Consider the following 27,880-nt stretch of genomic DNA (forward strand, 5'->3'; position numbering starts at 1 on the left):
ACGCAAGGCGTGGAGGAGCTGGAGAGCAGCAAGGAGACGATGGGGGGAAACGAGGGGGGGACGAAGATGCGCAAGGGGACATGGACGATCCAAGGGGCCCTATCCGGTCCATGGCACACTATGGCAAGGTAAGGTCAGGTAAGCTTATGCAGGAAGAGACGGTCCGCAGAGTCTTAGTGCGACTGTCCGTTGGCAATAGTACTGCCGTCAAAGGTCAAAGCATCTGATCGAGGAACACGGGAACAGGAACGAGGGCGGGGAAGAAGAGAACGTTGACAGTCGACAGCGCATCGCCGCATGCCAGAAACGAGGGACGCATGGCAGCTCTGCAAAGCATTTCTTACAAATGGGGCTGTCGCATCATCACTCTAGTCTCTAGTTGAGTAGGTAGTCTTCGGGCAGGCAAGGAACGAGTGGGTTTGTCTGCCGTGCTCGAATCGTAAGAGAGGGAGGGAGGGGAAAGCAAGGCAAGCCACCAAACAGATGCAGAATGCACAATGCAGAGAGTTGCATGCGGGATGCCCCAACTTCCAAATACCTCAGGAAAACTGGCGGTGGGCAAAATATGGCCCCAATAGGCGCGGGGCTCTCCAGGGCGAGTCGCGCGCGAGAGTGCGGGAAGGGCTGTGTCTTCCTGTTGTTTCTGGCTGAGGTTAAAGGTAACTTTTTGGCGTGATGCTACGTACACGACCATGCTCATGCATCCTAAAAGTACAATTATGATGGAGAGAGTCAGGTATCGGTAAGGTATGGCATACTCACCCGCAGCAAGGGGAATGGAGGCAAAGGTTGGGGTAATTAAGGTGGCGTGCCTTGCGTCGTGTCTTGGGTGTTGCGCGCCGTGTCTGCGTGTCTATCTCTTGTCACCTCGACTCTTTCATCTGAGACTCGAGAGGGTGTTGCGTTGATGCTGTGGCCGTGAACACGACCCAGATGGCGACCGTTGCTGACGGCAGATGTAAGCAGTCACGCAATATGATGGTTTGACAAAGTTCATCCGGCAAGTTATGATATCCTATCTCATCCAGGTACACCTAATGTTAACAAAACATTCAATGGCCGACGCTATAGCTAGTGGAAATCCTGAGATGCTCAAGAATGTTTCGTATCACTTTGCTGAAGAAGATTAGGTGCCTTACGTTCTATCTGTAAGACGGAGCTGTTGGGGCTGTTCCTATGTGGGATGTGACTACTTCATATGAACTCATATTTTCTGTGGACAACTTTACTCAAAATCGATAGACAGGCCATACTACTCAAAACTAGAGAGAGACCGACGCAATTCACCCAAATGCTTCCAGCAGCCAAAAACCCCCAATACGTGTGACAATGACAGACTTCCGGGCGTCAACTGAGTGACAGACTGACGAGAGGATGGAAGACGGGGAAGCTGCCGGTACGTATCGCCCGCCGCCCGCCGCCTTTCCTCCTGGGAGCCACCCTGGACCCCCATTCCATTGCTTCCCCAGGTCAGCCCCCAGCCAATGATGACGCATCAAATGACCGGATCACCCAGTTTTGTGTTTTTTTTTTTTTTCCTGTGCCTGGGGCCTGGGAAAGCTGGGAAGGACCCGCCCACTGCCATGAAGAGCTTCGAGGTGCAGGAGCGCAGCAGCGGCAGGACGGGCGGCGCTGAGTGTCGCATGGACCCGGACCTGGCCCGACAATCTTGGAAACCAGAAGCTTTTTTCGCTTTTCCCAGGGGAATGAGGAGAAACTTGAAGGGGCCCACCTGGTACCGACGACGGGACGATGGTGTTGGTGCACAGTCAGCGCCAACTGTAACTTCCCTGGGATGAGAGGTCATGTCACTCCCGTCACTCGAGCACTCCAACGCTTCAAGGAGCCCTACCTAGGTTCTTCTGTTCTTGAGAGAACTGAGAAAGGAAGTTACGTAAGGTGTGCAGAGGCATTGAGGGAAGGAAAGTTGACACGATCAGGTCGGGCGCGTTAGGGTGGTTAGGGGCTCCTTCCGTCAAGCAGGGTTCAGGTCCCCCCAACCACCCGGCCTCTCCTTCCCCGTCCATGGATCACCGCTGGGCCTTGGTGTTGGGCTGAGAAGGAAAGCGGGGGCAGGCAAGGTCGATGAAGCAGGTGCGTCAACACGACGACTGGTTGCCATCATAATAAAGTACCTAAAGACTCATGACTTGTCTTTGACTGCCATTGTATTCGGTGTATTGCTTCCAGCAGAGATGCACCAAGAAGAGAAGAGGCTACATTGTGTACGGGGTATTATTATCTCGAATGCAAAAAGCCGAGGAAGAGGTTGAGAGTGTGAATTGCCGCGCAAGACTGCGCCTTCCTCGTCTCGAAATTGCAGGTGTATCCTGTGAGGAAGCTTGGGCAAGCACAGCAAAACAGAAGGAACGGCGTGGGCCGTGGCAGCTCTTTCCGTCACCCTTCTCCTTCCATTGGAAGGTCCCCACAAACAGCTCCTTCCCCAAACTTGCTCCCAAGATCCCGTGCCTGCCCTGCGACAGCGACCCGCCCAAGGCACGTACTTTCCGCGAGTGCGCCGAAGACAAATTCGAGGAAAGCTCTTTTTTGCGACCTGACCATATTACCTCATCCATTGACCATTCCAAAAAGTTGCTGAAAGCTTCTCGATCAACTCCACTCTGGCAATCTACTTCTGCCGACAATCGGCGTGTCTTTGCTCGAACCGCGGCAGTTTGTCTTCTTCCTGTGCGTATTCGTCGGACATCAGGCATATCCCACTGCTCGGGGCAACAAAGTCCGGCGAGAGCTGAAGACAGGAAAAAAAAGATCACTGCATTTTTTCGCGAGATCCCACAGGGCCCACTGGCAGCTATCCGCGCTCCTTGCAAAAGAACAACCCAAGAAAAGTAGGTCAACATCTTGCAAACCCTGACCGCAACAAAGATGCAGGGATTTGAACAGACCCCCCTTCCCTCCCGGACGCCAGAGGGCGGTGAAGAGGCAAAGACGACCATAGCTTCGCCCAACGCCCTTCACCGATGGCTCATCCCGACGCCTACCCGCCATGAATGCATAGACCCCGAGTACTCTATCCACAACTTCATCTAGACCCTTGAGAGCAAGCAAGACAAGCCAACGTGCTTGGAGGCCCTGGGCCAACGCCAAACTACAATTATGGAAAGGATGGGATGTCCGGCTACCTTGCGGTCAAACGTTACGATAGTCGACACCGGATTTGCAATTGCACATTGTCAGCGTGTCTCTCACCCTCCGTCAGTCACTCGCCCATCGACGTCTTACTCAATACGCCATTCGCTATCGCTCCCGCCCCCATATCTCATCCTTGCATCACATCACCAACTCGGGAGGCCAAAAGGTGCCTGGCTGATAGCGGTTCGCCGAATCATCCCATAAGATCGACCACGTCGACTATCGCCCGCTGTTCCGTCGGCCGTGTATGGCTGGAGTCCCCTCGTCTTATGTGCGGCACGACACTCCATCTGGTTCGTCACGCAACACCGTATCCTCCCGCTTTCTGCCAATTGCGGTATCAGAGACTCTTCAACCTGCAGACTGACAACTCAACGCATGACGCCGGAATTGACAGGGGGGCCACCTGCCGGCTGCAACCACTTCCGCCATTGTATGTCGCTGCTGAACGATATCACCAATCATACGGCGGGACTACTTCGCATCGGTTGCTTCCGCTTGGTTTACCCAGGTAAAGGCACTAAGTGGTCTGCATTCGCAACCTTCAACCCTCCAAGCACCTCTGCTAAGATCCTGCTTCGTCGACATGGGATAAGGCCAATGTCACCACATTTCACCAATTTGACATGCTTCGAACTATATCTCCACGCCAGACGGGACAGATCTTGAGCAGAGAAGCTGTAGGTTCTAATGAACGACCTAACATATGAATCTCCACGTCACGTCTTCCCAACCCTCTCGCCGCGAAACTCTGATATTTCCGACCGCTCGATTACCCGCAGGTCGCCTCGTAGCTCCACCTAGAGGCGGAGCTTCCGCCGCAGGAACCTTAACGCCGTCCACGTCGAAACCAAGAGCCAACGCGCTAACAAACCCGAGGGTCTCCGTTCGGGCAAAGTGACGGCCGGGGCACAGATACCGGCCGCCGCCGAACGGGATCAATGCCCCACGTCTCCGTTTCTCATCCCAGGGATCAACGTCAAGGAACCGCTCCGGTTTGAAAGAGGCGGCATCATCGCCCCAAATCTCCGGCATGAAATGCGTGACGCTGGCTGACCACTGCATATTGGTGCCCTCCTTCAACAGATATCGACGGCCATCCGTATCTTCCAGTGTCGTATCTTTCATAACACGTCGATATCCTACTTGCGCACTGTGGAGCCTCAAAACCTCGCGGAAGCAAGCGCCTAGAAAAGGACAGTCTGCTTCCAGGGTTTTGGCGTTAATTGTCACATTTCGTCCCGTCTCGTTCTTGGTTTCCACGACCACCCGCAGAACTTCCTGCCGGATACGCTCAATGTACTCTGGCCTAGAGAAAACTTCGGCAAATGTCCAGAACAGACTCGATGCCGTGTTCAACGTCGCAGCAACGAAAATCACAAACTCAGTCTGAGAGAGGTCTTCAGATGGCATCCCCAGCTCGCGTAGATACCTAGCTCGGTCTTGAAGAATCTTCGCCACATCTGAGTTCTCATCCTTTCGTGCCTGGTAGAAAGGTCGGATGAGGTCACTCATCTTCTGTCGGGCAGCGATAGCTTTAGGTGCAACGAGATTCGGTGCAACCTTCATCGCCAACAGCGCTACACCTTTCTCAAATGTCCTGCTTGACGTTAGCGAATGCCATACCACTCAGGGTGCATGCTCTTCGCACCAAAGGTCGTCAAGCATCTCGGCGGTCCACATATTGTCTTTTCCGTACAGGGCAGTCGCAGTGGCCATGGTCAAGACGCCCTTGATCCATTCAAATCCATCAGACTCTTCGAGTGGGCTTATGGGATTAATTGTGTTCAACACCCCCGCCAAGTATTTTAGAGAAGCACGAGTCATCTTGTACAGCGCGTCCTGACGTAGATTTGCCGCCATCGTTTGCTCGAGGTGGTGCAAGATTGCTGGCTGCATAATAGTGTCTATGTGATGCTTCGGAAGATCCAGCACGGCTGACGAGGCCTCTATCTGGAAAGGCATCGAGGAGATGTCTCCGTGGCGCATAGCCGCTGCGATCAGAGAGGGCGAGTTTGCCACATACATCTTGCCATGCAACATCGGCAGTGTGCAGATCAGCATTCTTTTCTCCTTGCTTCGCGCTCCAGTCAGCAAGAGTGCGCGCTTGTTTAGACGACCGAATACGTACTATAATCTGGCATGAAAGCTGCCCGATTCTCTGACGAGAGAGATGATGTGGCCGAACACTGGCAGTCTTGGACGGAGCACCGGAGGCTCACGAGGATCAAAGTTCGGAAAGAGAAGTTTCTTCAGCATGAACACCAGCGGTACCAGCAGCATTGTCGCTGCGGCCACAGTCATCGAATACCCCCCACCGGCCGACTCCATACGTTGAGCGCTGAGGTCTGCCATCTTCGCCAAGATCAATGAGAGCAGCACAACGCGCAATATCGAAGATATGACTAGAGAACTACTAGGAGGCTTTGATCAGGGCGCGCAGCCCCATTATATGACCCAACATTCTACCCTCCTCTCCTGTTGCCAAGGCTGTTGGACCTTCGTTACACACACCGGCCATATGCAATCAGCACGAGAACGCCCTCAAGACAAGGGTCCTACTCGCCTATCACATCGCCAGTGAAGTTTCTTATTCCAGCCACCGAATGAGAGCTGATATCGTGTTGGATCTCGAGGAAAGCTATGAAAGATGGGCTGCGTTATGCAAGAAGTGTTTCTTTATGCTTTGACCGATGAACGATCATTTTTCCATCCATTTGTCCCTCTTGATATCTCGAACCCCACCAGCTTATGGATCTTCGTATGTCACGCTGTCAGCAGACACTTGATCGCATCAGCTACCTAGGATGGCAAACTTCTGCACTGGCGTGACGAGGTTCCAATCAGTGCCTGATTCTACAGCAATCGACGAGGAAAGTCTTCCGCCTGAAAGCAGAAGACATGCGGCTGAAAAGAAAGGCCCTAGCGACGGAATTCTCCAGTCTAGCCTATTCTGATGGTGACAGGCGATGATCTACGTCTACGCTCAACCGTGACAGCTCCCTCCCTCTTTGACACGACCTAGGCTTGGGTCTGTGATCGACGCATGGTGCCTTGAGGTGAGTTTTCTGCCGAACTGTTTGCGCCCCTGTGGGCCTACATTCCAGTCATTGTCTGACCTGCTCATTTCACGCCAGTTTGATATCACTGACAGCATACGACATCCAGATCGAGCTATCCCAAACGCCATCCGAACCCCTAGCAATCCTTTACCCATGCTTTACGCCAATGATGAGCCGGCTACTTTATATAGGCGGCTTTGAAGCGCGCACATTTGTCATTGAGAACTTTCTCTTGTTCGAGATCACGCAACACCAACGCCTTACGGCCATCCCAGCTACAGCAAGTATGGTCCGTAAGGTATATCCCAGGCAAACGGCCGGGATGTTTCCTAGCCCGTCAATTGGCTACTATGGCGGGTGGATGCATCCAAACGCAACGCGCGAGAGTTCAAGGCTACACCTGTAACTTTGCCTTCAACGCACCAGCCAGCTCAGATCCAGCCAATGTATGGCCGCGGTATCAGCGTTGCAAAGCCAACGGGGTACCCAAGTGCTACATTTCACGTCAATGCATACCATCTTAGCTTATGACTATAGTGCGAAACGTCTTTGGATTTGTTTCAAACCTAGATGGCACTGTCAACCTCGTCTATGACGATCGATCCTCAAGAAGCAGGCGTGGATTAAGCTCCGTTGTTCACAACGGCCAACGTCAATTCGAGGAATGTTCGTCTCTGAGTAGAAGCGGATGTCTCCCCCCGCCACAACATGAGATTATCTTCCAAGAGATATCCCTATGGGCTCTCGAGACAAGTGTAGCTTCGCCTTTCTACGTCTTCTCTGCAGCCTGGTTGCCCAAGGACCCTAGAACCTTGGAACTCGGCTCAAGAACCAACCGACCAACCTTTCAAAATTGTCGAGGTGCTATGGCACGTGAATACAGAGCAAATATGCGGTAGTGCTGAGCAAGAGTCATCGCACCGAGCTGACTACGCACTATCGTGAAGTCCAAGAAACCTCGCACTGGCAGCTGTCTTTTCCCACCTGGGGCGAACGGATTGCCAATTCAGTGCGGCAAACCGCATGTCAGTATCGGATCCCTGCATAGCAACAGCCTTCTGATGCTTACACTGCCCGCTGTTCGGTCAGCTCCAGCCTCTCACGCATCGCTACTCGGGTTTCTGTCACCCCGTTGTCACAGCGGGGGACGTGCGGCGTTGGAGTTGAGTTTGCGTCAGGACAGCCATGCATCCCTGACAAGGTCAAGCATCTCCCCAAGTTCTGACGTTTCGTATATCGAACTAAACGGATTGTTTTAAAAACAAGTAGTCAGCCCGTCGAGGGTTGATCTCCCGCGCCACCTCCTCCGCCCGCCTATTCACCGGGACAAAATTCCCCAGCGTCCGATCCGAACAAGAAGAGTTGCAAAGGGCAGAACGTCTGCAAACGAGCTTGTGTACCGATAGAATGCCGAAGGGCTCAAGGCAGTATCACGGAAAGACGAAGAACGGGTGCCGACAGTGCAAGAAGCGTCGTGTCAAGGTACGAAATGATCCTATCTGCGAAGAGGCGGGTAAATATGGGCAAGACGTGGCCCGCCAATATCGGGACAGGCTGGTGACGTGCATGTCGGAGTCCCGGTTTATTGGGTTCTTCCTTCAGCCAGTCACGATGTTGGGTAGCCGAGCAAGACATGATCGCCGTCTAGGTTACCCAATACTACACTGCTATATCGCGGGAGCTGTTCTTTTGCTGACTTGGCATGGGTTCTAGTGCGACTGCGTCGGTCCCGTATGCGCCAACTGTCGCCGTCGCCAAGAACACTGCAGCTATCTCGGGCTGCTCGCCGACGCCCTCAACCGCGAAAATGGAGAGAAGGCTAGCGATACCCTGAGTATGGTGCGCCGTGCAGCCACGGTCGCGGCACACGCATCTTCTCGTGATGCTCTCAGCGCTTCATTACCTGCCGAGAAGCTTCGCGCCGACGAGGCCGAGCTTAAACACCACTTCCTGAACGAGGCCTGGTTTACCTTTTCATTACAGACCGACCCTCGGAAGTGCGACGTGTGGTCGCGGTGGGTGCCCCAGCTGGCGTCACGTAACGTCTTCATCCACCAGAGCATGCTCTCTATTGCGGCTCTACACCTATGCTCCCTCGAACCGCCAAACGCAAAGCGATACTATTCAATGGCCTGCCAACACGCTATACAGGCGAGCAACTATTTCCGGCTCGCTGTTCCTCAGGTCACGGAGGAGAACTGGCTGGCCACCTTTGTGTTTTCCATGTGCAACGGTATCTTTGGGTACTACCGACCGTTTGCCGACGAAAAGGTGATGGGTCAGGTCAGCACGTTTGAGCCTTGCAAAGCTCTCACAGTAATGCGAGTAGCGGCCAGATTCTCAGACACGGTCACGCCGCACGTCTTCAAGAGTCCTATACGGGACAAGCTAGCACAAGTCGATGTAAAAGTATGGCGCGAAAGCAGCGACATACTGCTACGACCAACTATACAGAAGAAAGCCAAGTTCGTTGAGTTTCTATGCCTAGGCCCCGAATCGACGGGGATACAAGTCGAAGACATCAAGATATACCTCGGTGCCCTCGGCGCACTCAAGTCCTGGATTATGTCTCTCCCTGGACGGCCGAGGATATGGAAGCACTTCATCATCTGGCCGTCGCTGGTGTCGGAGCAATACCTCTCGCTTCTGAGGCTGAAGGAACCCGTGGCGCTCATGATTTTTGTCCTCTGGATCGAAGTCATGTTCCTCGCGCCGCGGCGATGGTACCTGATGCCCTGGTACGATCGCGGGCACGCCAGCGCGATAGCGGAGCTCAGCAAGCAGGGTGATACACCCGCCCGCCGGTTCTGGGATGTGCTACAGTCGGAGGATAGCCAGTCTGATACCACTGGCGAGGATTCCGAGGGTAGCGTGGGGTGGGCGAGTAGTCCGTCCATTGCCAGGAGCGACGACGTTGGGGGTCGAAGAGGCGGGATTGTCTTGCTGTCGACCGGAGAGGAGTATGTTGGACAGGATAGAGGGTGTGGCGGTGGTAGCAGCGGGTATATGAGCATTCCGGCATTGGCGCAAAAGGCAAGCTGATGATGGCAAATGTCATCGCGTCTATCGTCGGAACTAGGCACCTCGCGCACTTTCCATCGATGGCATTACAGCAAGGGTCTTCAGGTTCCCAAATTGCCAGGTGCCTGACAGGTTCTCCAGCGGAAGAAAAGAAAACATATTCTTGTCTCGAGACGAGACCAGGCTTGGGGAACATTTCATGACCACGACGACATGTCGGGTGTGGCCTATATTTGTGGCCTAAGAGATGGCGACACTGCCCTCAAGCTGCGAAAAGTCGCGATATTTGTTATCACAACCTGGCCGGGGTACCGGTCTGACCGTACCGACCGTTTTCTACCCAGCTACGTTTGGGCCAGTGTCTCATCGGTGATCGATGAGGACGCATGACGGACGAGGCGGTCGCACACTCATCAACACAAAGCATGTCAAGCCTGCTCTGCTCTAGCTATCAAGCCAAGACAAACCATATACTAAATATTATTGTTTAACTGACTGTCATCACTTCAATGCCCTACACTGGTGTACGCAGGTGTCTCTCGTTAACGGTAGTAACATGGTGCCTGCTAAGCACGTACATCTCCATGTTAATCGCAGGTACACCACCTATTCAACATGCCTGACCCAAGGAAGGACTCGCTGTCTGGTGTGAGAACCAATCCTACATCGGCGGTTAAGCTCAGCAACCACTCAGAGACGGCCCATTTGAGCAAGTTTCTTTCACATGTTCCTTTCATCACGTTACTACGCACCAGTGCTATATTTCTTGGTGCGCGAATTTCCGCACGCTCTGTACAGAGTACCTTTTACGTTTGCCATTACCTTGAGGTGTAAGGTACGCGGGCGCGCCAATGCCTCTAACAGCAACTCCGCGTGAAGTAAGGAACGCCCGCCCCGCCCGCCCGTGTCTTGCCGTTGGACTGGGCTCGCTAGGAGGTGTGGGGTGACGGCATGCAGGCGGGAGGTTTCGTCCGGGCTCGGCGGGCGGTGCTTGAAAACCTTGGTTTTTGCCTGATGATTTCTTCTTGATACTGCTGTGAATGTAGACCAGCGTTACACAACTGTGGCTTTAGGGTACTGGCCTCAAATACGGTCAACCGTGTCCCTCGCGGCCGAATTCCCTGGCGATGTTTGAATCGGTCGGCGAGAGTTAACGGCACGGGAGGGGATGAAATTCTCGGATGGGAGGGAGGGGTAAGGAACCGATCCCGGAGGCGGGTGTCATCGGCTTTCGGGAACGACTCCGCCGGTGGGGTTTAACGACACATAGTTCAGGACCCCGTGGAACCCCACCTGCTGCCCATTACTTCACTTCTCATAGGTAGGACGTAGGAGTGTAGAGAGTGAAAGTGTACCAAGAAACTGTACTCGCGGTAATTGTCGAGGCGAGACGCGAGGTACATCTAGGGCCTGGTCCGTTTACTGCATGAATCCTGTTGGGAACATTGGTCGATCCCGCCCCTACACCTAGAGACGCATGCCGAGCAAGCGGACGCAAGACTGGAGGGGGAAAAGAGCTCAGGATTGCGCATGTATGATGTCTGTTACCCCGCAGGCGATAGTCCAAAGTTTGTGCTCTGCAGTTCCTTATCAATTGTCTATATAATATGCCCATGTCTCGATTATCCTCCTCTTTTTGATCCTTCTTACTGTTGTTACCAAATTTCATCGACCAGCTTCAATACGCACACACAAACAGTAGGCCCAATTCCGTGTGACCGGACGCATACAGACTGACACCCTCACAGGAGGCACTTCGCCATACCAATACTTTCACGAGTATGTGAACACTCTTGAGCGCAAATGCATGAGCCGGTGCCCACCCGAGCGCAGACGCCGCTGCCATCACCCTTTCCCATGATGAGCTAGCGACCGATGCCGACGGTGTGGCTGAGAATATACGGCCTTGAACTTGATCTGGATAATACCAGCGAAAGGATCATGCACCCTAACACGAGCAGATCACACCAAGAACAACAAACTCGAGAAGTTCTTTCGAATCCAACGACAATAACGACAAGATGGCTCCTCCCGCTGCAATCTCTCCCGTCCGCGACTACGCCGTCCCCGTGATGGCCAACAAGTCCAAGCCCTCTACTCCCGTCCCTACTGCCGCTGCCAACCCTTCTACCAAGGTGGAGGACATGTTTGGCAAATGGGATTCCTTCAAGTTCGCTCCCATCCGCGAGTCCCAGGTCTCGCGCGCCATGACGCGCCGCTACTTCTCCGACCTCGACACCTACGCCGAATCCGACGTCGTCATCGTCGGCGCCGGGTCCTGCGGTCTGTCCACGGCCTACGTCCTCGCCAAAACCCGCCCGGACCTCAAGATCGCCATCGTCGAGGCCGGCGTCGCACCCGGTGGTGGTGCGTGGCTTGGAGGGCAGCTGTTCTCCGCGATGGTGATGCGCAAGCCCGCTGAAGTCTTTCTGGACGAGATCGGTGTTCCGTACGAGGATGAAGGTGACTTTGTTGTGGTCAAGCACGCTGCCCTGTTCACGTCTACCGTCATGAGCAAGGTGCTCCAGTTTTCCAACGTGAAGCTGTTCAACGCCACCACGGTTGAGGATCTGATTACCCGCAAGAACGAAGATGGCAGTCTGCGGGTTGCGGGTGTCGTCACCAACTGGACGCTTGTCTCGATGCACCACGACGACCAGTCCTGCATGGACCCCAACACCATCAACGCGCCGCTCGTGGTGTCGACCACCGGCCACGACGGCCCGTTCGGTGCGTTCTGCGTCAAGAGGCTTGTGAGCATGAAGCAGATTGAGCAGCTTGGCGGCATGCGCGGGCTGGATATGCAGAGTGCCGAGGACGCGATTGTCAAAGGGACGAGGGAGATTGTGCCGGGTTTGATTGTGGGCGGGATGGAGTTGAGTGAGGTTGATGGTGCCAACCGCATGGGTGAGTCATCTCCTTTCATATACTTGGTTCGATGAGAAATGTGTTGCATTTTGCTAAATCTTTGGGTGGTTTTTTAGGTCCAACTTTCGGTGCCATGGCTCTCTCTGGAGTCAAGGCTGCTGAGGAGGCTCTTGCCATCATCGACGCCCGCAAGAAGCAAAACGAGCTCTAGGTTGGGGCAGTCTGATATGGAGGATGCCTACTTTCTTTCATCCGAAGGTTGGGATAACAGTCGCTCGCTGCTTTCCAGATCAGGTAGGTTTGGGTTGAGATCAAATGACACGAGATTGGATACTTTGTCATGGTTTGAGATCAAGTATACAAGATACAACCACTCAAGTAGGATCTGAATACAGTCACTCTTTTGATGCTATGATTGGAAGTATACCAGTGAAGTGACTACCGGAGAATCATGGCAGTTGTGCCTTGACCTTGAGAAACATGCGGTGCCTCAGGTGGCGGTAGATAGGCACCTTGCTGGCTTGCCTTAACCCGTACCATGAACCTTAGTCCAAAGAGGCGGGCTACTGTGTAGAACACCTCAAGATACGGGCCATGCTGGATGAGCTAATTTAAGGTATGCTCGGGTTGGGCGGCACTTGATGGTGTGGCTTCCCATGTTCCGCACACAAAGTTGTCATGCCATGGCTCGTTCTTGCTATTTCCCGGGTCTGTCGTGAACCTTGGGCAGTCCAGGTTGCTTAAGCCTAGCCAGGTCGGACGTCTACAAGACAAAAGCCATCTCCAACAGGTCTGGACATTGATATAAGTCTCAATAAACCTCCATCTATGTCTGGCTGAATCGAGCATCCTCCCATAAGATACCACCAACAAGCAACTATCAAAGCCCAAACTACAGACATCTCTTCCGTACTCACTCACATCTCATAATTACCAACATGTCACTCAACATGGTCCTGAGTACTATTGGAGCGACGATGACTGAGCGTCAGACCAACGACCTCATTAATTTCCGTAATGACTTAATTGCTTGGGAGAACACCAGAAAAGAGTACAGAATCTCTGGCAAAGATGTCCCTCCGGCAATCGCAGCCGTCACAAGTTGGATCGAAACCCAACTCCCGGAAGCAATCGAAGCCATATACGACAGCGACTTGGAGAAAGCGCGCATCTGTTGTAACCATATGCGGTACGGAATGAGAGCCTTCGAACAGTTTACGCAAGAGGAGGCGCTGTATGGCGGTCTCATCATGGAGCTCAGGCAGATCCTTAGAGATCACGACCTGATAGAGGACCTCCACTGTAGCGCCAAACACCTGCCAGCACTATGCGCCAAATATGACGTGAAGAGAATTGCGCCGCAGGATATTCAAGACGCACAAGATCAACAGGGTTGGAAGGCGGCCACAAATTGGTCCGACCTGATCCGGGGGGCCGATCGAGAGCATCACAGCACCGCCGAGTGGAATCGTCGCTACGGAAGGTGCGAGAAACGTGGGTGGCGAAGCACGCCTTTCGAATGTCCGCCAAAACCGGAAACGCCTTTCTTAAACGTGGCGCGGGCAGTCGTCGACCTTTGCCTCGATGAGGTCAGCGAGGAAGATAACCGGGAGAGCGTCTTGGACATTGTACGACAACAGATGTCGACGCCGAAGGACTTCAACCCCTACACGATATGATCTGGTGGGCTCGATTGCCCGAATTACTAAAGGGAAGCGACACGACGAAACGTTCTTGCAGAAACCCGTTAGTTGGCTGGGCAATGCGAGATTATGGCTTCTGGTGGAGTAGAAGGTTGAAGATATGAACCTCAATAGGTTTGCAGAGAATGTCAATGGCTTCGCTTGTCAGGGCACTGGTAACTTACACCGACTGAGGCAGTCCGTGGCATGAGAGAGGTGTTGCGTCGACGCGAAAGGGTACCCTGATGTAATTCATTAAAGGCAAGGGCATTTCTTGGTCTCGATGCGGATCGGAGAGGGTGTTCGATACCACAAGACTAGCACTATCATACTTAGGTAGTATGCAATTCAGAGATCATTGAAGCACCTATCGTTCCGATATGAGTTGCTGCCTTACGCGTTAATCCCAGTATTTGCCCAATCGTCTTGTGATCTGCTGTCTAAAAGTAGACGAAAGATCGAGTGAGAAATCCGGCAATGTCGATGCCAATGCAGCCGAACATATGTGTCAAAGACATTTTTGTCTTATTGTTAGACAGCAAAGGCTTTTGATTCCACATGAGCTGTCTCTCTTTGACATTCTTTCACCCTTTGACTTCGGAGACGTAGTACCTACACATTGTTAACGACTGCAAGGATCTTTGTGCTGCATAAGAAGGAGACAATGAAGCGAGTTCCAAAGATCTACATCATTTTTTTTACGTATAAATGCAACTCATTTCGCCCTTAGTCTAGAGCTCTCTAATCCAATCCATCTCATCAACATAACAATTCTCAATATCACTATTACCATCCGATTTTCAACCTCCAGCTTTCCAGCACGGTTTACTTTACTATTATCTCTAGGCATCATCTAACCATCTAAGCTGCAGCACAAAGCTGAACATTGCGATTGTCATCTCTATCATCCTTGCAAGACTTCCAATCATCATGTGTCTTATCCTTCAGCCTACCTCCCAATGCAAGGTGTGTCTTCAACTCACCCGATTCGAAGACGTAAATCAACTCTGCGCCAACACCGTCAACATCGCCAGCGGCACCAACTGGGCTAACATCTCACCTTCCATCCTAGGCTCCTGCGGCACCCTCAAGTTGACGAGGGTTCAACGCCTTGCTGAGTTCGTCTGCGAAGACTGCCGCTGGTCGGCAGAGCAGGCGGCCAAGGACTTTTACGAGTTTCTCTATCCGTCACCGCACAAGTATTTTGAAGACTCGGCCCACGGCTTCGCTGAAGAGTTCTTAAGCCGTTCGAGTGCGCCTCCTCCCGGTAAGCAACGTCCGTTTGTTCGAAACAACAGGCGTAAGTCTTACAGCTTGCCTCTTTTGGCCATGACCGCATTTCCTAGATTCTCGATCCCAGCCGAGTCGGGTTCGCCCCAGTCCAAGGCATCGTCTGAGACGTCAGTTGCCACGACGCACTTGAACCACCGCTCAACTCTGGACCCGCCGGCGAGATCCAAGTATGAGTTCCACTCTTCATCAAGTGTGTATTCATGTGCTAGTGAGTCAACCGAAGTAGACAGCCGGGACGAAAACCAGAACGACAGCCGATGCCTTCGGTGGGCCAATTCGGTAGACCTTATGAACAGCAAACAACAGCCACCACCCCTGAATATGCTGGTCGATCAGACCCAAAACCTTCCGGAGACCCCCAAGTCCGCCAAGCAACTCCGCATCGTATCATCCTGGGGCGCGAGGGTCGTTAACAACCCCGAAGAAGACCCCTGGTGGCTACCCGAGATCTGGGGTGCCGTACAGGACCTCACGGACGACCTTGTCGAATATCTCAGCAAGGCTGAGCTTGTCAGCACCTTCCACGGCCACAACGTTCACGTCTCTCGAAACGAAAACGATACGGGTACCTGGGACGAGAGCCTCACCGTCATCATCGTGACGCCTGGAGGAACGAGAGCCCGCATCGTGACTGGGGACGTGTACCAGCAGGGCGTAAGCCTAGCAGGCATCCGCATGATTGATCGCGCTCGGTACCAACACATCTCCAAAAAGGAGCAGAAGCACATGGAAAAGGCGGGACTCTCCTGCATCTTCTCCCCATGTAGAGTTGCGAGCTGTCCGCTCTCTCACAAGCAGGACCAGCATCAGCCGTGGCCTTCGAACGGCGAGAGCTTGCTTGCTGGCTTGGAAAGGGGATACCGGATGCGTAAGAATTGGAGGTCGCGGGCTAGTATTTCTGCCTCTGCGACGCCGACCCCGAGTCCTCGACAGCATTCGTCTCCGTCCCCTGTTCGTGGACGATCGTCTGCTGCTGATGGGGTGCTCTCCCGCCGTCGACCGGCCCCGCTAGATTTGACAAAGACCAAGGAAGTGAGATTCACTGGTGCAGCAGATATTACTGAATCGACTTGGTCCCGTAGGGATGTGACGCCTCATCCGAGCAGTCTTCAGACAGCAATGCCAGATGAGGAGGAGGGCCCCCTCACAACGCCTGACTGGTTCGAACCTCTCATGGACACACCACTCAAGGTAAGAGGCGATATGATGATGGAGTACAAGGGTAGAGCGGGTAGAGTTCAACCCCCAAACTACGAATCTAACCCACCCTCCGAAAGCAATGGATCGCCGCCACCCCGTGTTCGTTCTGAGGCCAATCGACAGCAGATCCCGCAGACTGGGGGTGCTTCTGTCTTTGGGCAAGTATATAACGCCAGAAGAGCCGCAGCTGCTGCGGCTGCTGCGGCTGATATATCAAGAGACGACACCTCCAATTTGCGTCGCCCTACCTATGCTCTGAATCAGTTATGGATTTCCGGCCCTGATGAGGACGATACTGATATCTTTGATCCCCCATCCCGATAGATAGGTGATTGGAGACCGCTTACTTATATGTGTGGAGTATGAAATGCAAAGGCACAGGTGTCAAGGACAACATTTACATGGGGAAGGTCACTGATTTCACCAGCTGGACTAGAATTACTGTATGATTCAATAAATCACTCATTTCTGAATGTCAAACTACTGGGCCCTTTGATTAACTGGTTCTGACACCGGCTTAGACTAACGAAGCTGTATGATCCTGAGCCAAAGAATACTTGTGGCCTGGTGCCCAATCAAGGCTGATCGATATCCTGCCCTCTCTAATCCTCCCATTCTCCAAGAGCGAAAATCCCCTCTTCACACTTATCGTTGACGCAAGTAGGTATTGGCTCGATGGTCGAGGGGAATGGAGGAATGTATATGGTTCCTAAGATAGTAGATGTTTAGCAGACTTATATCTCTGTACCGCGACCATCACATACCGTTCTTCAACACGAATATCCGCGATGATACCGTTACAAGCCGTTTCCATCTAGGTATTCGCAAATGATGGAGAAAATTCCCGTTTCGTGTGAAGAAAGACACTTTTCTCCAGGTTCACATCCTCTTCTTGCTTGTACACTTGAGTGGGCCGAACTTGTTCCTCGTGGCCTCCCACCACGCGGCATGGACCATGCCTTCGTTGCAAGCCCCCAACGTCGCGAAGCGCCAAGTCATGATGCCCTCCCATTTGTTCTCGCATCCGGCGTCCATATTCGGGGTGCATATCGGGAATTTCTTGAGGTTGTCCCAGAGACCGCCACAGATGTCAGGGATCGCGTCGACGTCGGGGACCATGGCGTGGATCATCCACTTGCGGTTGAGGTTCATCATCTTGAAGTAGTTGCCCGTGCAGGTGGGTGAACCTTGCTTTAAGACCTGCACCTCTTGCCCCAGCACGCTGGCGATGGAGAGGGCTAGGGCGAGGGCGGCTGTTGCGGAGAATTTCATGTTTGATGGTGTTGTCGTAGGTCTTGTGAATGGATGTGGTGTGTCGTCTTCAGTTGGCTGTGTCTGAAATGTGGTGTTTGATTTTTCTTTCTTGGATGGTATAAGAAAGAGAAGATGGAAAGCTGACCGCTGTTCTGCTAACTGTGTCATTAAGTCTATCCAGAGAGGTATCACCGACTACTTCTAACATCGAGTGTGGACCGCGGCAGGCTTTCTCCGGATCTTGGGTCAACCAAAGAAAACCCTTCACCACAAACCTTGTGAATTGACTCACCTCCATCCCTGGACTGACCTTGATGGCGCATCTCGTTTCTTTTCGTGACATAAATTCATCTCGGCGTTCTTGTCTGCGCCTAGAGTTTGCCTAATTTGCCCCCATGATCACCGAGTGTAAGACGGCGTTCAGCCCAAGATCCTTTGACATATAAGGTCTAATGATATTTCAAGATTCATTGCGGATACAAGGAAGACCTCTCAATTACACACCTATACTAGATTTTGGAAACAAACATGAAATCTATCGTTCTACTTAATTCTCCACCATTGCCCGTGGTATACTGAAACTTAAGGCCCCAGTGTAGCAACGAGAAGATTTACTCACCTCATCTATATCACGTTTTCTTTGCGCAGACACGTCTGCAACGCTTGTCGGCTCCTCAGGAGCAGCTTGTGGCCTCGAACTACGGAACTGTCGACTCAGAAGAGTAAAAATACAAAAGATTGGGCCCTAACCAGGATTCGAACCTGGGACCTCTCCCAGATAGGTGAATCCGAAGATGTACCCTAAGGGAGAATCATACCGCTAGACCATCAGGGCTGCTGAGTCATTGAAGACTCGTGGTGTGATGTTCAGGAGTCCGGGGCGGGATCCTAAGAATGGAAGCAGCTGCTCTGGTGGGAAAATTGGCGATCGCAACAGTGGTGCTGTGGCGGTGGTGGCTGATGCGTGAGGGCAGGTGGACTTTGTGCGCGTCCAGAGGCCCGGTGCATCTGACTCTCTCTGGTCAAGGTAGACGGCTGCTCTCGTGAAAGCAGCGCTGTATTGCTTCAGGACCCATGGATGCCGTGGCAGCATTAACTGCCAATTCGCGCTTCATTAAAGCGTTGTCCCGTGCTTGACAGCGGTAACACCAGATTCGTGTGCACGTCAAATGCATTGGGCGCCGCCTCGCCCCCTTTGCCAGGGGAAGACAATGTTGAATGCTCTTTTGCTGATCTGGCAGATCAGTCGACAAGTCAGATCGAATCTCAGTCGAGGCCTTGACGGCATGCCCAAAGTTATCCCAAAGAGTGAATGATCTTCAGGAACAATTGTTGCAGGCACATTCCACCTACCTCCCTGGGCAACCACCCGGGCCAAGCACCAAAGGGAAACAATAAAAAGGGAAGACTATTCTTAGAGGCAAACAGCCTGGGTCCCTCCAGGTAATGCCACATGGGCGCGCATTTGGTCCGGGTGCGGCTCCCCTTCTCTGGCGCCGCCTGGACTCTACTCCGTACACAGCCGCAAGCCAAGCTCCCAGGAGGAAGATCGACTCGTCCGAACTTGTTATTGTCTTTCGCGGTAAACAGCAATAAGCTCCGACCCCCCAGAGCCGTCCAAGAAACACCGTCTTCACGGGCACCCTCCCGCACATGTCTATACGCTCTCAGTGCCCTGAGTGCCTGGTTAACAACTGGTCCTGCAGTAGCAGAAGCAGCCGGCCTGCAGGTCATCGCTGGACTGACGGCAGCTCCATCTTCCCTCAGTCCTGACGAGGCCTATGACGCGTTCGGAATTGCCACTTGCCCACTGGCCTCTGCTGCCAGCACTGCCCCGGTGGAGAAACGGGACAGAGGGAATCAAAGATTCGCACTGCGCAGAAAAAGGCTGTTCCTTGGAATCAGTCCAAGAGGGGAGGGAGAAGGGGGGAGGGATTTTGGACAGCGACCAGGTCGAATGGTGATTATGTTCCCACTTGGTGGGCCGGGTCGCCGTATCCGTTACGCTGAGCGGCTTGAACGGGCATCCGCTGGGTTTAGCTGGGAAGATCCAGACCCCATCGGTTCCTGGCACTCCCACTTTCAACCCCCCCGGCGGCGTACGGGCCGTTGTGCGGCAGCGGCACTGGGATCGGAACATGGGAGAAGGAAAGATGGGACGCTGTGAGTACGAAGTCTTTAATGAGCTGTGTTGCACTGCCGAGGAAACATCCTGCGAATATTGGAAGAGCAATAAGGTAACCGAAGGGAGGCGAAGGGGAAGGAGAGATGGGATGATGCTTCATTGGGACAATGCATATTAGTGGAAAACCCACCAGGCGCCTCAGTATACTTGCCTATTATCCTAATGTTGCTCTTCCTGGACCTGAACGATACGGGCAATCTCTAATCCCTCACTTCACAGATGCTGTGATGTTGTTTCCACTAGCCTGTCTCTATCGGATGATATTGACGATCGAATGCGTCTATGCTGCATTTCGATGCTCCCGGTCATCGAATCGTCAACCCTCTTCCGAGAGGCTTGAAGATAAGACCAGAAGACAACAGGAACTGAGAGGTTTTCGGTTGCCGAACTTTGCATGCTGACAGCATGTTGAAGGACGAATAGGACGTCGATGAAGGGGTCTTGCGACTATAGGGCTTGGATATGCAACGTCATGGAAGGCAAGCAGTGACGACTATCTTTGATGTTCGGGGGCGTCAACTCGACTGTTCACGAGCATTTGGGTGAGAGATTTAACTTTATGCACTCGAGCGCCTCCACCGGATCTCCACCAGGGGCAGTCTCTGTTTTGGTCGGAGTCATGGAGAGAAATTGAGAAAAGCAAGATTACAAGACATGGAGGGTGTACCGTTCTAGACTTCTTGTCAAGTCAGGAAGTGTTCGAGAAACCTGAATCCGGTCCTGCGGACAATGAAATACTGCAGGTCAGCAAGGCAAAACTTTGTGTGATTCTGCAGGTCGGTTGTGGACATGTGGACGGGCAGCGTCGATCTTCCCGTCATAGCTTGTGCTTCTCTTGAGTGTTCCGTCGTGCAAAGTTGGAGTGTGGTGGCACTTTGTGGGTGCCATGTTTGTGGACCACCGACCAAGTCCAAGATTTCGTGTTCCGGTTCCAGGTCGAGGTCCAGGTTCCAGGCCCAGGCGCTGGAGCTAAGTTCACTGTTCCTGGCATTGCGGCAAGCCTCTTCCCCTCTCTCACGCAGCCAGAAACCTAACGTGTGGGTGTGCCTGGCCGGCGCGCTTTTCCTGCCGGCATTTGTTGGTGTGGGATCCATGGGGCGTACGGAAGGGGAGGGAACTTTCACTCGACTCGAGAAAGACACTGATGCGTTGTCCAACAGCAACGGGATGTTTTCATCCTAATGTGTGTGTGATGTGGCTTTTTGGCGCTGATTATCCGCATCATCCCAAGATGAGATGGAAATACTTTTGATGATGATCCATCAAACCAAACAAACCCAAGCTTTAGTATCTCATCTTCCCAGTCGATAATCACCCATTGGCAGGTCCGCCGTGTAACGGTCTAGTGATGCTTGGCTTCTGGTTGGCTTGTGAATGGAATGTTACTGCGACCTTGAGGAGGGATTGGCTTGGACTCGAACCTGGGACCAAGCTTTGGCTGGCCGTGGCCCTTTTGGAATTGGCGTGCGGTGAAATTACCTTCCCCACCCCCTTTTCCCGCATCACCGTCCAATCCTGCTCTGGCGCCGGCGGTGCACCATGGTCCATCCATGATCCATTTCCCTCCACCATCCGACTCACCCATGTCTCCCTACTGGTTCATGGCTCCCACACGTCAAAAGGGAGGTGTGTGTGTGTGTGCCAGCTGTGGCCTGTGCCTGAGTTGGCAGAGCCAAGCTGGCAAGCAGCGAGAGAAACAGAGATTGTTCCTGGCCCGGCCTGTCTGGCTCTGAAGCCAACGATGCCCCTCTCCACATCGCCTAGCCCTCTCGGTCATCACTTCTGGGTCTTTACCCAATTGGGAGTCTGTTCCTGGCTAAGCAGGGTTGTTGACGGGTTGTGATGGGCTGTTGATGGTGGAAGATAGAGCAGAACGCGACGTCGTGGTGACGACGCCCCTGTCACCACACCAAGTTCCCCTAGCTTGACCATGTCTCTTGCTAACACGCCTCGCAGAAGGGCGCTTCGAATGAGATTATTTCCATCCCTTCAAAATGGCTCTCATCTCCCTCCCTTTTCTGGCACATCCCGGTTCCTGGTTTTTTTGACACCATCACTCTCTCTTCAAACCATCGTCCAAATCCGCGAGTTATCTTGATAACCCGCTGTCACTCTTTTCCGGACGGGTCTAGCAAATAAACAGAACTTTTAGCATTCTTAACCACCAACGAGTTTTACGAATCTCTCCACGATCTCCGATAGTTCAAGATGCACTTCACCTCTGCCGTCGTCCTTGCGGCCGCCTTCGCCGGCGTGTCTGCCCACCCTTCTGCCCACAACCACCAGAAGTTCCACGAGCGCCGCAGCGCTGACGCCGTCGAGGAGCGCGACCTGACCTTCATCAAGAACATCCTTCCCTCCACGACTCCCTCTTCCACCTCTGCCGCGCCCGCCGCTACCTCTGCTGGTTCCACCGGCGGTGTCTACACTCCCTTCTGCAGCGGCTCCAAGAGCAAGCGCGCTACCATCGCCGAGATCGCCTACTCTGGCAACACCGGCAGCGAGGACGACTGGGGCTGCAACATGCAGATCATCAACGACGCCAGCGTCTCCCTCTACAACTACACCACCACCTTCACCGCGAGCGATGCCGACTACTCTTGCTCGTGCTTCAACAAGATCGGCCCCAAGGGCCTGATTGACGGCTGCTGGTTCGCCGCAATTACCTTCACTGTCAAGGAGGGTCAGTCCAAGAACGTCGCCTTCGACGCCGACTCTCAGGGCTCCTGTGCCTGCGGCTCCGGCGCCACGGTCCCCAAGACCCCCATCGGCCAGTTCGCCGGTACCTGGCTCGAGTTCGACTGGGGCTCCACCCCCAACGGCGGCAACTCCGGCGCTGACGCCTCCGTCCTCGTCGCCGGCTCCCAGAGCATGGCTTACTTCGGCATGAAGGTTGCCGCCAACGGCAAGACCTGCTCCTGGGTCAAGTCTGACGGCACCAACGAGGGCGCCTACATGCCCGGCATGGAGGCTGAGGATGGCGTCGGCTGCAAGGGCTACTACAAGGGCCACCTGGACGTCACCCTCGGCGACAAGTTCTCCGCGTAAGAAAGGTTCATCCTTTTCTTCCGTTTGGTTCCAGTCTTCTTCCCTTGCCTGGGGTGAGTTTTTCGTCGGGGAAAGGGGGTCATCTCGCACCAAACCCACGCAAAAAACCTCGCCACGATGACGAAGCCCAGTAATGGATGTTTTCCTTAATCTTCAGAGCTTCTTGACGGCGCATGGGATACCTCTTTTCTTTCGGGCACATATTTTGGATGGTGCGGCCAATTTGCCATTGCCTCTTGTGCCCACCTCCAGTTTTTTCTGCTTTGGACATTTGTGCAGATTTCTCGGGATATGGGAAAAAGCGTTAACGAACAAGACGGTTGGTTTAAAGGGACGCCTTGTTCAACAGAACGGTTACATAAATCTAGTCCCCCTACCTACCCACACATATACCTAGTGTCTGCTGCTTAATGCGACATCAAAAAACTCATCCTTTAAACCTACTTAAGCTTGCCTCCCCATTCGTGCTCTGCGTTTGTGTATTGTTCATCCCGTCATTCGTCTCAAATTTGATTAGCAGTGGGCTTGCCGTGTCTAGCGAGGCACAGCTGGGAATCAAGCTTCAGAACCGTTTCATCCACGACATGGGACGTCGGCAATGCCTGTACGACCCGATTGATTCACTGTTATCATCGCCTGAGGAATTATCTGGGAGTTATTCACATCTAATGACAAGCCGGAAGCAGCCTTTCATACCAGTAGAGCTCTCAAGTCCATGGACCCAATGTTGACATTTACACGACATTCGGCATGCTTCTTGAGTGCTTTACATTCCATTCTCTCTACCCCGCCGTCCGCAGCAGTGAAGAAAACAACCCCACCTTTCAATTTCAATGATAATCGCAGTCACATGCAGCTTTCAGCACATCGAAAAAAACACGTTCCTTACCAATGAATCCAGCTGCGTACGTCGAAGCTCTTATCGACGGTGGCTGGAGGGGCTGTGACCATGAAAGCTTCCTTCCATATTCTGAGGTAGTGATAAGCGACACAGACTGTAGTAACCCCCTCCATCACGGTGTCATTGACAGACTCTATGAGAAGTATCTTATTGGTCCCGAGTCTCCATTTCGCATATAGCTCACTTCTAAGACTTTTCTCAGGGCTGTTCTAAGTAATATGAGTGCGATCCCCATGGCGGACGATCTTAGAATGAGTCTTCTCTTTCCCATCCGTAGCCGCTACGGTTTCCCGCACGTGCCCCACTTTGTTTCCGTGGTGGTGCCACACCAAACGACTTTTGCCGCTGAGTCAAATTTGGATTCAACATCATCTCATAAAGTAGTATTATTATTCAACGACTTATACTCATCACCACTGGCACGACGATCGAATCTGCATGGCGCTGAAACCTTTGCAATGAATGAACTACCAACTCAGCCCTCGGGTATCTTCTGGCAGGACGACTTCATAACAGCCGAGCATGAGGAAAAGCTAATACACATTTTTCGCAACGAGCTCTCGTGGCCAGATCGATCTGGGCGACTGTCTCTCCACTACGGCTACACCTTTGACTACAAAACATTCGGCGTGGACCCCAACATTCCTTTCAACCCCTTTCCGGACTGGCTGGAGCCGTTAATTCCTATACGCGAAGGCAGACCACCGGACCAAGTTTGCCTACAACACTACCCACCCGGCGCCGGTATCCCGCCCCATGTCGATACTCATTCCGCATATGATCAGTTATATGCGCTATCTCTGGGATCGCCGGTCATGATGCAGTTCGCCTTACCTCCAGACGAAGGCGAGGAAGGAACGATGGTGGAAGTAGACCTTACGCCGAGGAGCATGCTGCAGATGTCGGGAGACTCGAGACTGCATTGGAAGCACGGAATCAGGAAGCGGAAGACGGACACATTACCCGATGGAACGGTGCGGAAGAGGGGAGATCGGTGGAGTATCACGTATCGGTGGATCAGGGAGCCGGCCGTGTGCGGCTGCGGGAACGCAAAACTCTGCGATACAGCGCAGAGGGAACTAGGCATTGAGAAGGAGTATCGTTGGAAGAAAGGCGATGACGTCGCAGCGGGCGAGGAAGAAAAGATAGAAATCAAGGCCTTATGAAATGATTGGATTTCTATCTGCATTGATGTTCTCTGCAGAAACCTCCTCTTACACACGAAAGTACTGCTAATGTCATATCGGGAACGCTCTGGGAACCGGGCTGAGGGCAATATGAACGGGAGTTCATGGCTTCACAGCGTAGAACCTGCGGTAAGCATCATCAATTCTCTCCAGGTAGTACGTTCCAGGAGCCATGGCTTCAATGCTTCCAGCAGGCTCATAACCCTTGGCGCCATATGCCTTCAATCTGAGAGAACAGGCCTGCGAATCGGTGGTCAGTGACAATTTGCAAAAGACCTAGATGAAAATCTTTCTCACTTCTTCATACTGCTTGGGTGTGCAAATCTCACGTTGCTCGAGACGCTTCATGAGGTCAATTTCCTGGACCATGTCGCTGAGATCTCCAGTAATCTTGAGCCCATAGAGAGTGCTGGCAATACCGCTGCCGTACTGATTCCGCGCCTCATATTAGTAGACTGTTCGCACATGAATATTACAAGACTTACGCTGAACATGCCGATAGTCTTCCCGACACTGTTTCTTAGATCGATGTTGCTGATCAAGCTGATGAGAGAGCAATAGAGACTCGCCGTGTACATATTGCCGCATAAGGTAGGAGCGGCAATGCATGGCTCAACTCTCGCTTTGAAGAGATCTTTGGATTGGCCGACAAATATCCTTTCAAGTTCCTTGCTCTTCAGAGACTCCTCGTAACTGAGACCGCGGAGCTCTTCCGTCAACGCCGCCTCCCATCGGCTCTTGTCGCTGTCCATACGGAAGTCGTTGTACAGCAGTCGCCCATACGACTTGCTCACAATCTTGCAATTGGGGGTGTGGAATGCCATGTAGTCAAATATGTTCAGCAAATTGTTGGTGTCAGTCTTCTGCTCATGTCCGTTGGCCCGTTGGTTAGCTGCATCCACCTTCTCGCGAAGACGTTGGTAGCAACCGTCTAGTGCCGACATGTACGACCGAAGCGACTCGTGTCCATTTACCAGAGGGAACTCTGCCTTGAGATCAGGCTTGTAGAAGTCGTAAGCATGGGTCATGAAAGTTCCCTTGAGCGCTGGCTCCATCGAAAGCAGCGCATTGGGACCAACGAGCATGACAACACAACCAGCTCCGCCCGTGGGACGAGAGGCGGGCTCGTTATATAAGGCAATGTCTGACGCAACAACGATAGCGTTTCGGCCATCCCACGATCGAGATTCGACCCAATTGACGGCGTTGAACAAGGCGCTCGTGCCGCCGTAGCATGCGTTGATGGTGTCGATACCTTCCAGGCTAGTGTTCCCGGCAGGCTCGAAGAGCTGGGTCAGCACTGTCTTGACAGACTTGGCTTTATCAACCAAGGACTCGGTGCCAACCTCGAGGCGGCCGATGGAGTTGGGGTCGATATTGTACTTTCGCATGAGCGAGGATATGGCAGTGAGAGCCATGGAAGATGCATCTAAGCTGGTCAGTAGCCATCGCTGATGTGGAAACCAGACCCAGAACCCCGGCCAGAATGAGAATACGCTGGACGGGCGATGACTTACCCTCACGGTCGTTGCAGAAGTTCATGTATTTGAGGCCCAGGCCAATGGTGTATTTACCCGCTGAGACGCCTTGGTGCTGTTCAAAGAGAGACTGATCCAAGCACTGAAATGACCGGCATTAGCTCTGACAGATGATACAGAACTTGTGAAGAGAGATGCTGACCTGTGCAGGAACGTAGATTTCCATGGCTTTGATGCCAACATTCTTAGGGTATGCCATCGCGAATGCAGAGGGTCGCTGCTTCCAAACAGAGAGTAAAGATGTAGAATAATGGAGATGTTCAAAGTATGAGGATCAAATTACAGATGCGATACTATATTGATATGAATACAAGACTCGTCCGTTTGAAGATCGGACACTTGAACACTCGAAGTCGTAGAATTCATATAGACACAGATTGGACAATACAGGCAAGAGCTTAATGCTGGACAAACCCCAAATTTGACATCTTGAAAGCCGGAAGCACAGCCCACGAGATAATCTGGCGTGTTGAGATCAACATCATCCGATTGTTTCCCCATGACCAGCTGAATGTTTTGTTCGGCAGCCTTCTCCGTCACTCAACTCAGCCTTCTAGATACGAAGAGTGATGACTTCCTTTGCGGAAATAAGCTTGTTCTGGGAACTCAATCCTTAGCGCACCCTGACAAGCTGAAGCCGTTGCTTGATCCTTGTGTTCCACCACCCAGGGTTCGTTCGACGGTGCGCTTACGGACTAACTCAGGTGAATGGAGAAACTAGCAAAGATGCTGATTCGTTCATTGTTTCCGTTTTTTGATCCATCCAAATTACTTGTGAGCCGGATATGTTATTTCATGAACTCTATGCCATGTTTCAGCAAGGGTGTTTCTGATGGTTGTGGGAAGCGTTGGGAACTTTTGCTCAGGAACCAGTCGGGCGGGCCAATCCGCAGTCCAAGGTGCCTTTCACTACGGATGCATCCGTCACCCCACATCATAGTCTTTCCACGACTCCACGAATTGGACTGCTACCCCATTGCCAAGCTTTTTGTGAGAGCCGTGCCGTCGTGACGCGGGATGTCAGTGCGGACTTCTCCCTGGTACAATCGAGATGCAAAGGCTTGCAGGGCGTGGTTCATGGCATTCGTGTCTACGCGTCGAGCGTGGCTTAGCAAACAGATAAGCGAAAAAAGCAGGGGAAACAAAAGTACTCACAAGGCCACACCCACTGCCCCAACAACACTTGGTAGTGGAACAGGGCTCGGGAAGCTAGGTCCGAATGATCTCCATCGAACGAGATACACTGCTCATCTAGTTCCTTCAAAATGTCTTGAAACAAGTGGTTGATGACTTCCAAGCTTTCTTTCTCCCCCTCTAGGACAGAGGCAGAAGGTGGTGATGTGAGACTTTGGCGAAGACTCAGCCACCACGAAATAATCAGCGCTAAGCAGAAAGGGACGAACATGTCACCCGTTAGCTATTTAACTCTTGATACGACTGTTTGGAACGTGATTGCTTACCAGCCTCGTATGCCGACATCGGACCAAG

The 27,880-nt window shown here is 52.7% G+C and overlaps 8 protein-coding genes and 1 non-coding gene across 9 annotated transcripts; 5 read left to right on the top strand and 4 right to left on the bottom strand.

The window, feature by feature from the left end:
- Nucleotides 1–3,852: 3,852 nt before the first annotated feature.
- On the bottom strand, nucleotides 3,853–4,668 carry N0V96_010592 (uncharacterized protein; the record flags this gene model as incomplete). The annotated part of the gene is made up of 1 exon (XM_053189362.2): nucleotides 3,853–4,668. The coding sequence occupies one exon, from the start codon at nucleotides 4,666–4,668 to the stop codon at nucleotides 3,853–3,855; it is 816 nt and encodes a 271-aa protein (XP_053053350.2).
- A 2,954-nt stretch (nucleotides 4,669–7,622) lies between these two features.
- On the top strand, nucleotides 7,623–9,257 carry N0V96_010593 (uncharacterized protein; the record flags this gene model as incomplete). Its single annotated transcript, XM_053189361.1, has 2 exons — nucleotides 7,623–7,697; nucleotides 7,929–9,257. 2 exons carry the CDS (start codon nucleotides 7,623–7,625, stop codon nucleotides 9,255–9,257), a joined length of 1,404 nt encoding a protein of 467 aa, XP_053053349.1.
- Nucleotides 9,258–11,257: 2,000 nt separating this feature from the next.
- Nucleotides 11,258–12,315, top strand: THI4 (thiamine metabolism- protein; the record flags this gene model as incomplete). Its single annotated transcript, XM_053189360.2, has 2 exons — nucleotides 11,258–12,143; nucleotides 12,221–12,315. The coding sequence occupies 2 exons, from the start codon at nucleotides 11,258–11,260 to the stop codon at nucleotides 12,313–12,315; spliced, it is 981 nt and encodes a 326-aa protein (XP_053053348.1).
- A 727-nt stretch (nucleotides 12,316–13,042) lies between these two features.
- On the top strand, nucleotides 13,043–13,783 carry N0V96_010595 (uncharacterized protein; the record flags this gene model as incomplete). Its single annotated transcript, XM_053189359.1, has 1 exon — nucleotides 13,043–13,783. The coding sequence occupies one exon, from the start codon at nucleotides 13,043–13,045 to the stop codon at nucleotides 13,781–13,783; it is 741 nt and encodes a 246-aa protein (XP_053053347.1).
- A 933-nt stretch (nucleotides 13,784–14,716) lies between these two features.
- N0V96_010596 (uncharacterized protein) lies at nucleotides 14,717–16,603 on the top strand (the record flags this gene model as incomplete). Its single annotated transcript, XM_053189358.2, has 1 exon — nucleotides 14,717–16,603. One exon carries the CDS (start codon nucleotides 14,717–14,719, stop codon nucleotides 16,601–16,603), a length of 1,887 nt encoding a protein of 628 aa, XP_053053346.2.
- A 555-nt stretch (nucleotides 16,604–17,158) lies between these two features.
- On the bottom strand, nucleotides 17,159–17,551 carry N0V96_010597 (uncharacterized protein; the record flags this gene model as incomplete). Its single annotated transcript, XM_053189357.1, has 1 exon — nucleotides 17,159–17,551. The coding sequence occupies one exon, from the start codon at nucleotides 17,549–17,551 to the stop codon at nucleotides 17,159–17,161; it is 393 nt and encodes a 130-aa protein (XP_053053345.1).
- Nucleotides 17,552–18,274: 723 nt separating this feature from the next.
- On the bottom strand, nucleotides 18,275–18,368 carry N0V96_010598. Its single transcript has one exon. It is a non-coding gene; the product is annotated as a tRNA-Pro (tRNA).
- A 3,558-nt stretch (nucleotides 18,369–21,926) lies between these two features.
- Nucleotides 21,927–22,766, top strand: N0V96_010599 (uncharacterized protein; the record flags this gene model as incomplete). The annotated part of the gene is made up of 1 exon (XM_053189356.1): nucleotides 21,927–22,766. The coding sequence occupies one exon, from the start codon at nucleotides 21,927–21,929 to the stop codon at nucleotides 22,764–22,766; it is 840 nt and encodes a 279-aa protein (XP_053053344.1).
- Nucleotides 22,767–25,130: 2,364 nt separating this feature from the next.
- N0V96_010600 (uncharacterized protein) lies at nucleotides 25,131–26,591 on the bottom strand (the record flags this gene model as incomplete). The annotated part of the gene is made up of 4 exons (XM_065759003.1): nucleotides 25,131–25,295; nucleotides 25,340–26,283; nucleotides 26,372–26,474; nucleotides 26,535–26,591. The coding sequence occupies 4 exons, from the start codon at nucleotides 26,589–26,591 to the stop codon at nucleotides 25,131–25,133; spliced, it is 1,269 nt and encodes a 422-aa protein (XP_065612313.1).
- Between the last annotated feature and the right edge of the window lie 1,289 nt (nucleotides 26,592–27,880).

Source organism: Colletotrichum fioriniae, assembly GCF_027942845.1.
Source record: "Colletotrichum fioriniae strain IMI 355084 chromosome Unknown scaffold_15, whole genome shotgun sequence".
Classification (NCBI taxonomy): Eukaryota; Fungi; Ascomycota; class Sordariomycetes; order Glomerellales; family Glomerellaceae; genus Colletotrichum; species Colletotrichum fioriniae.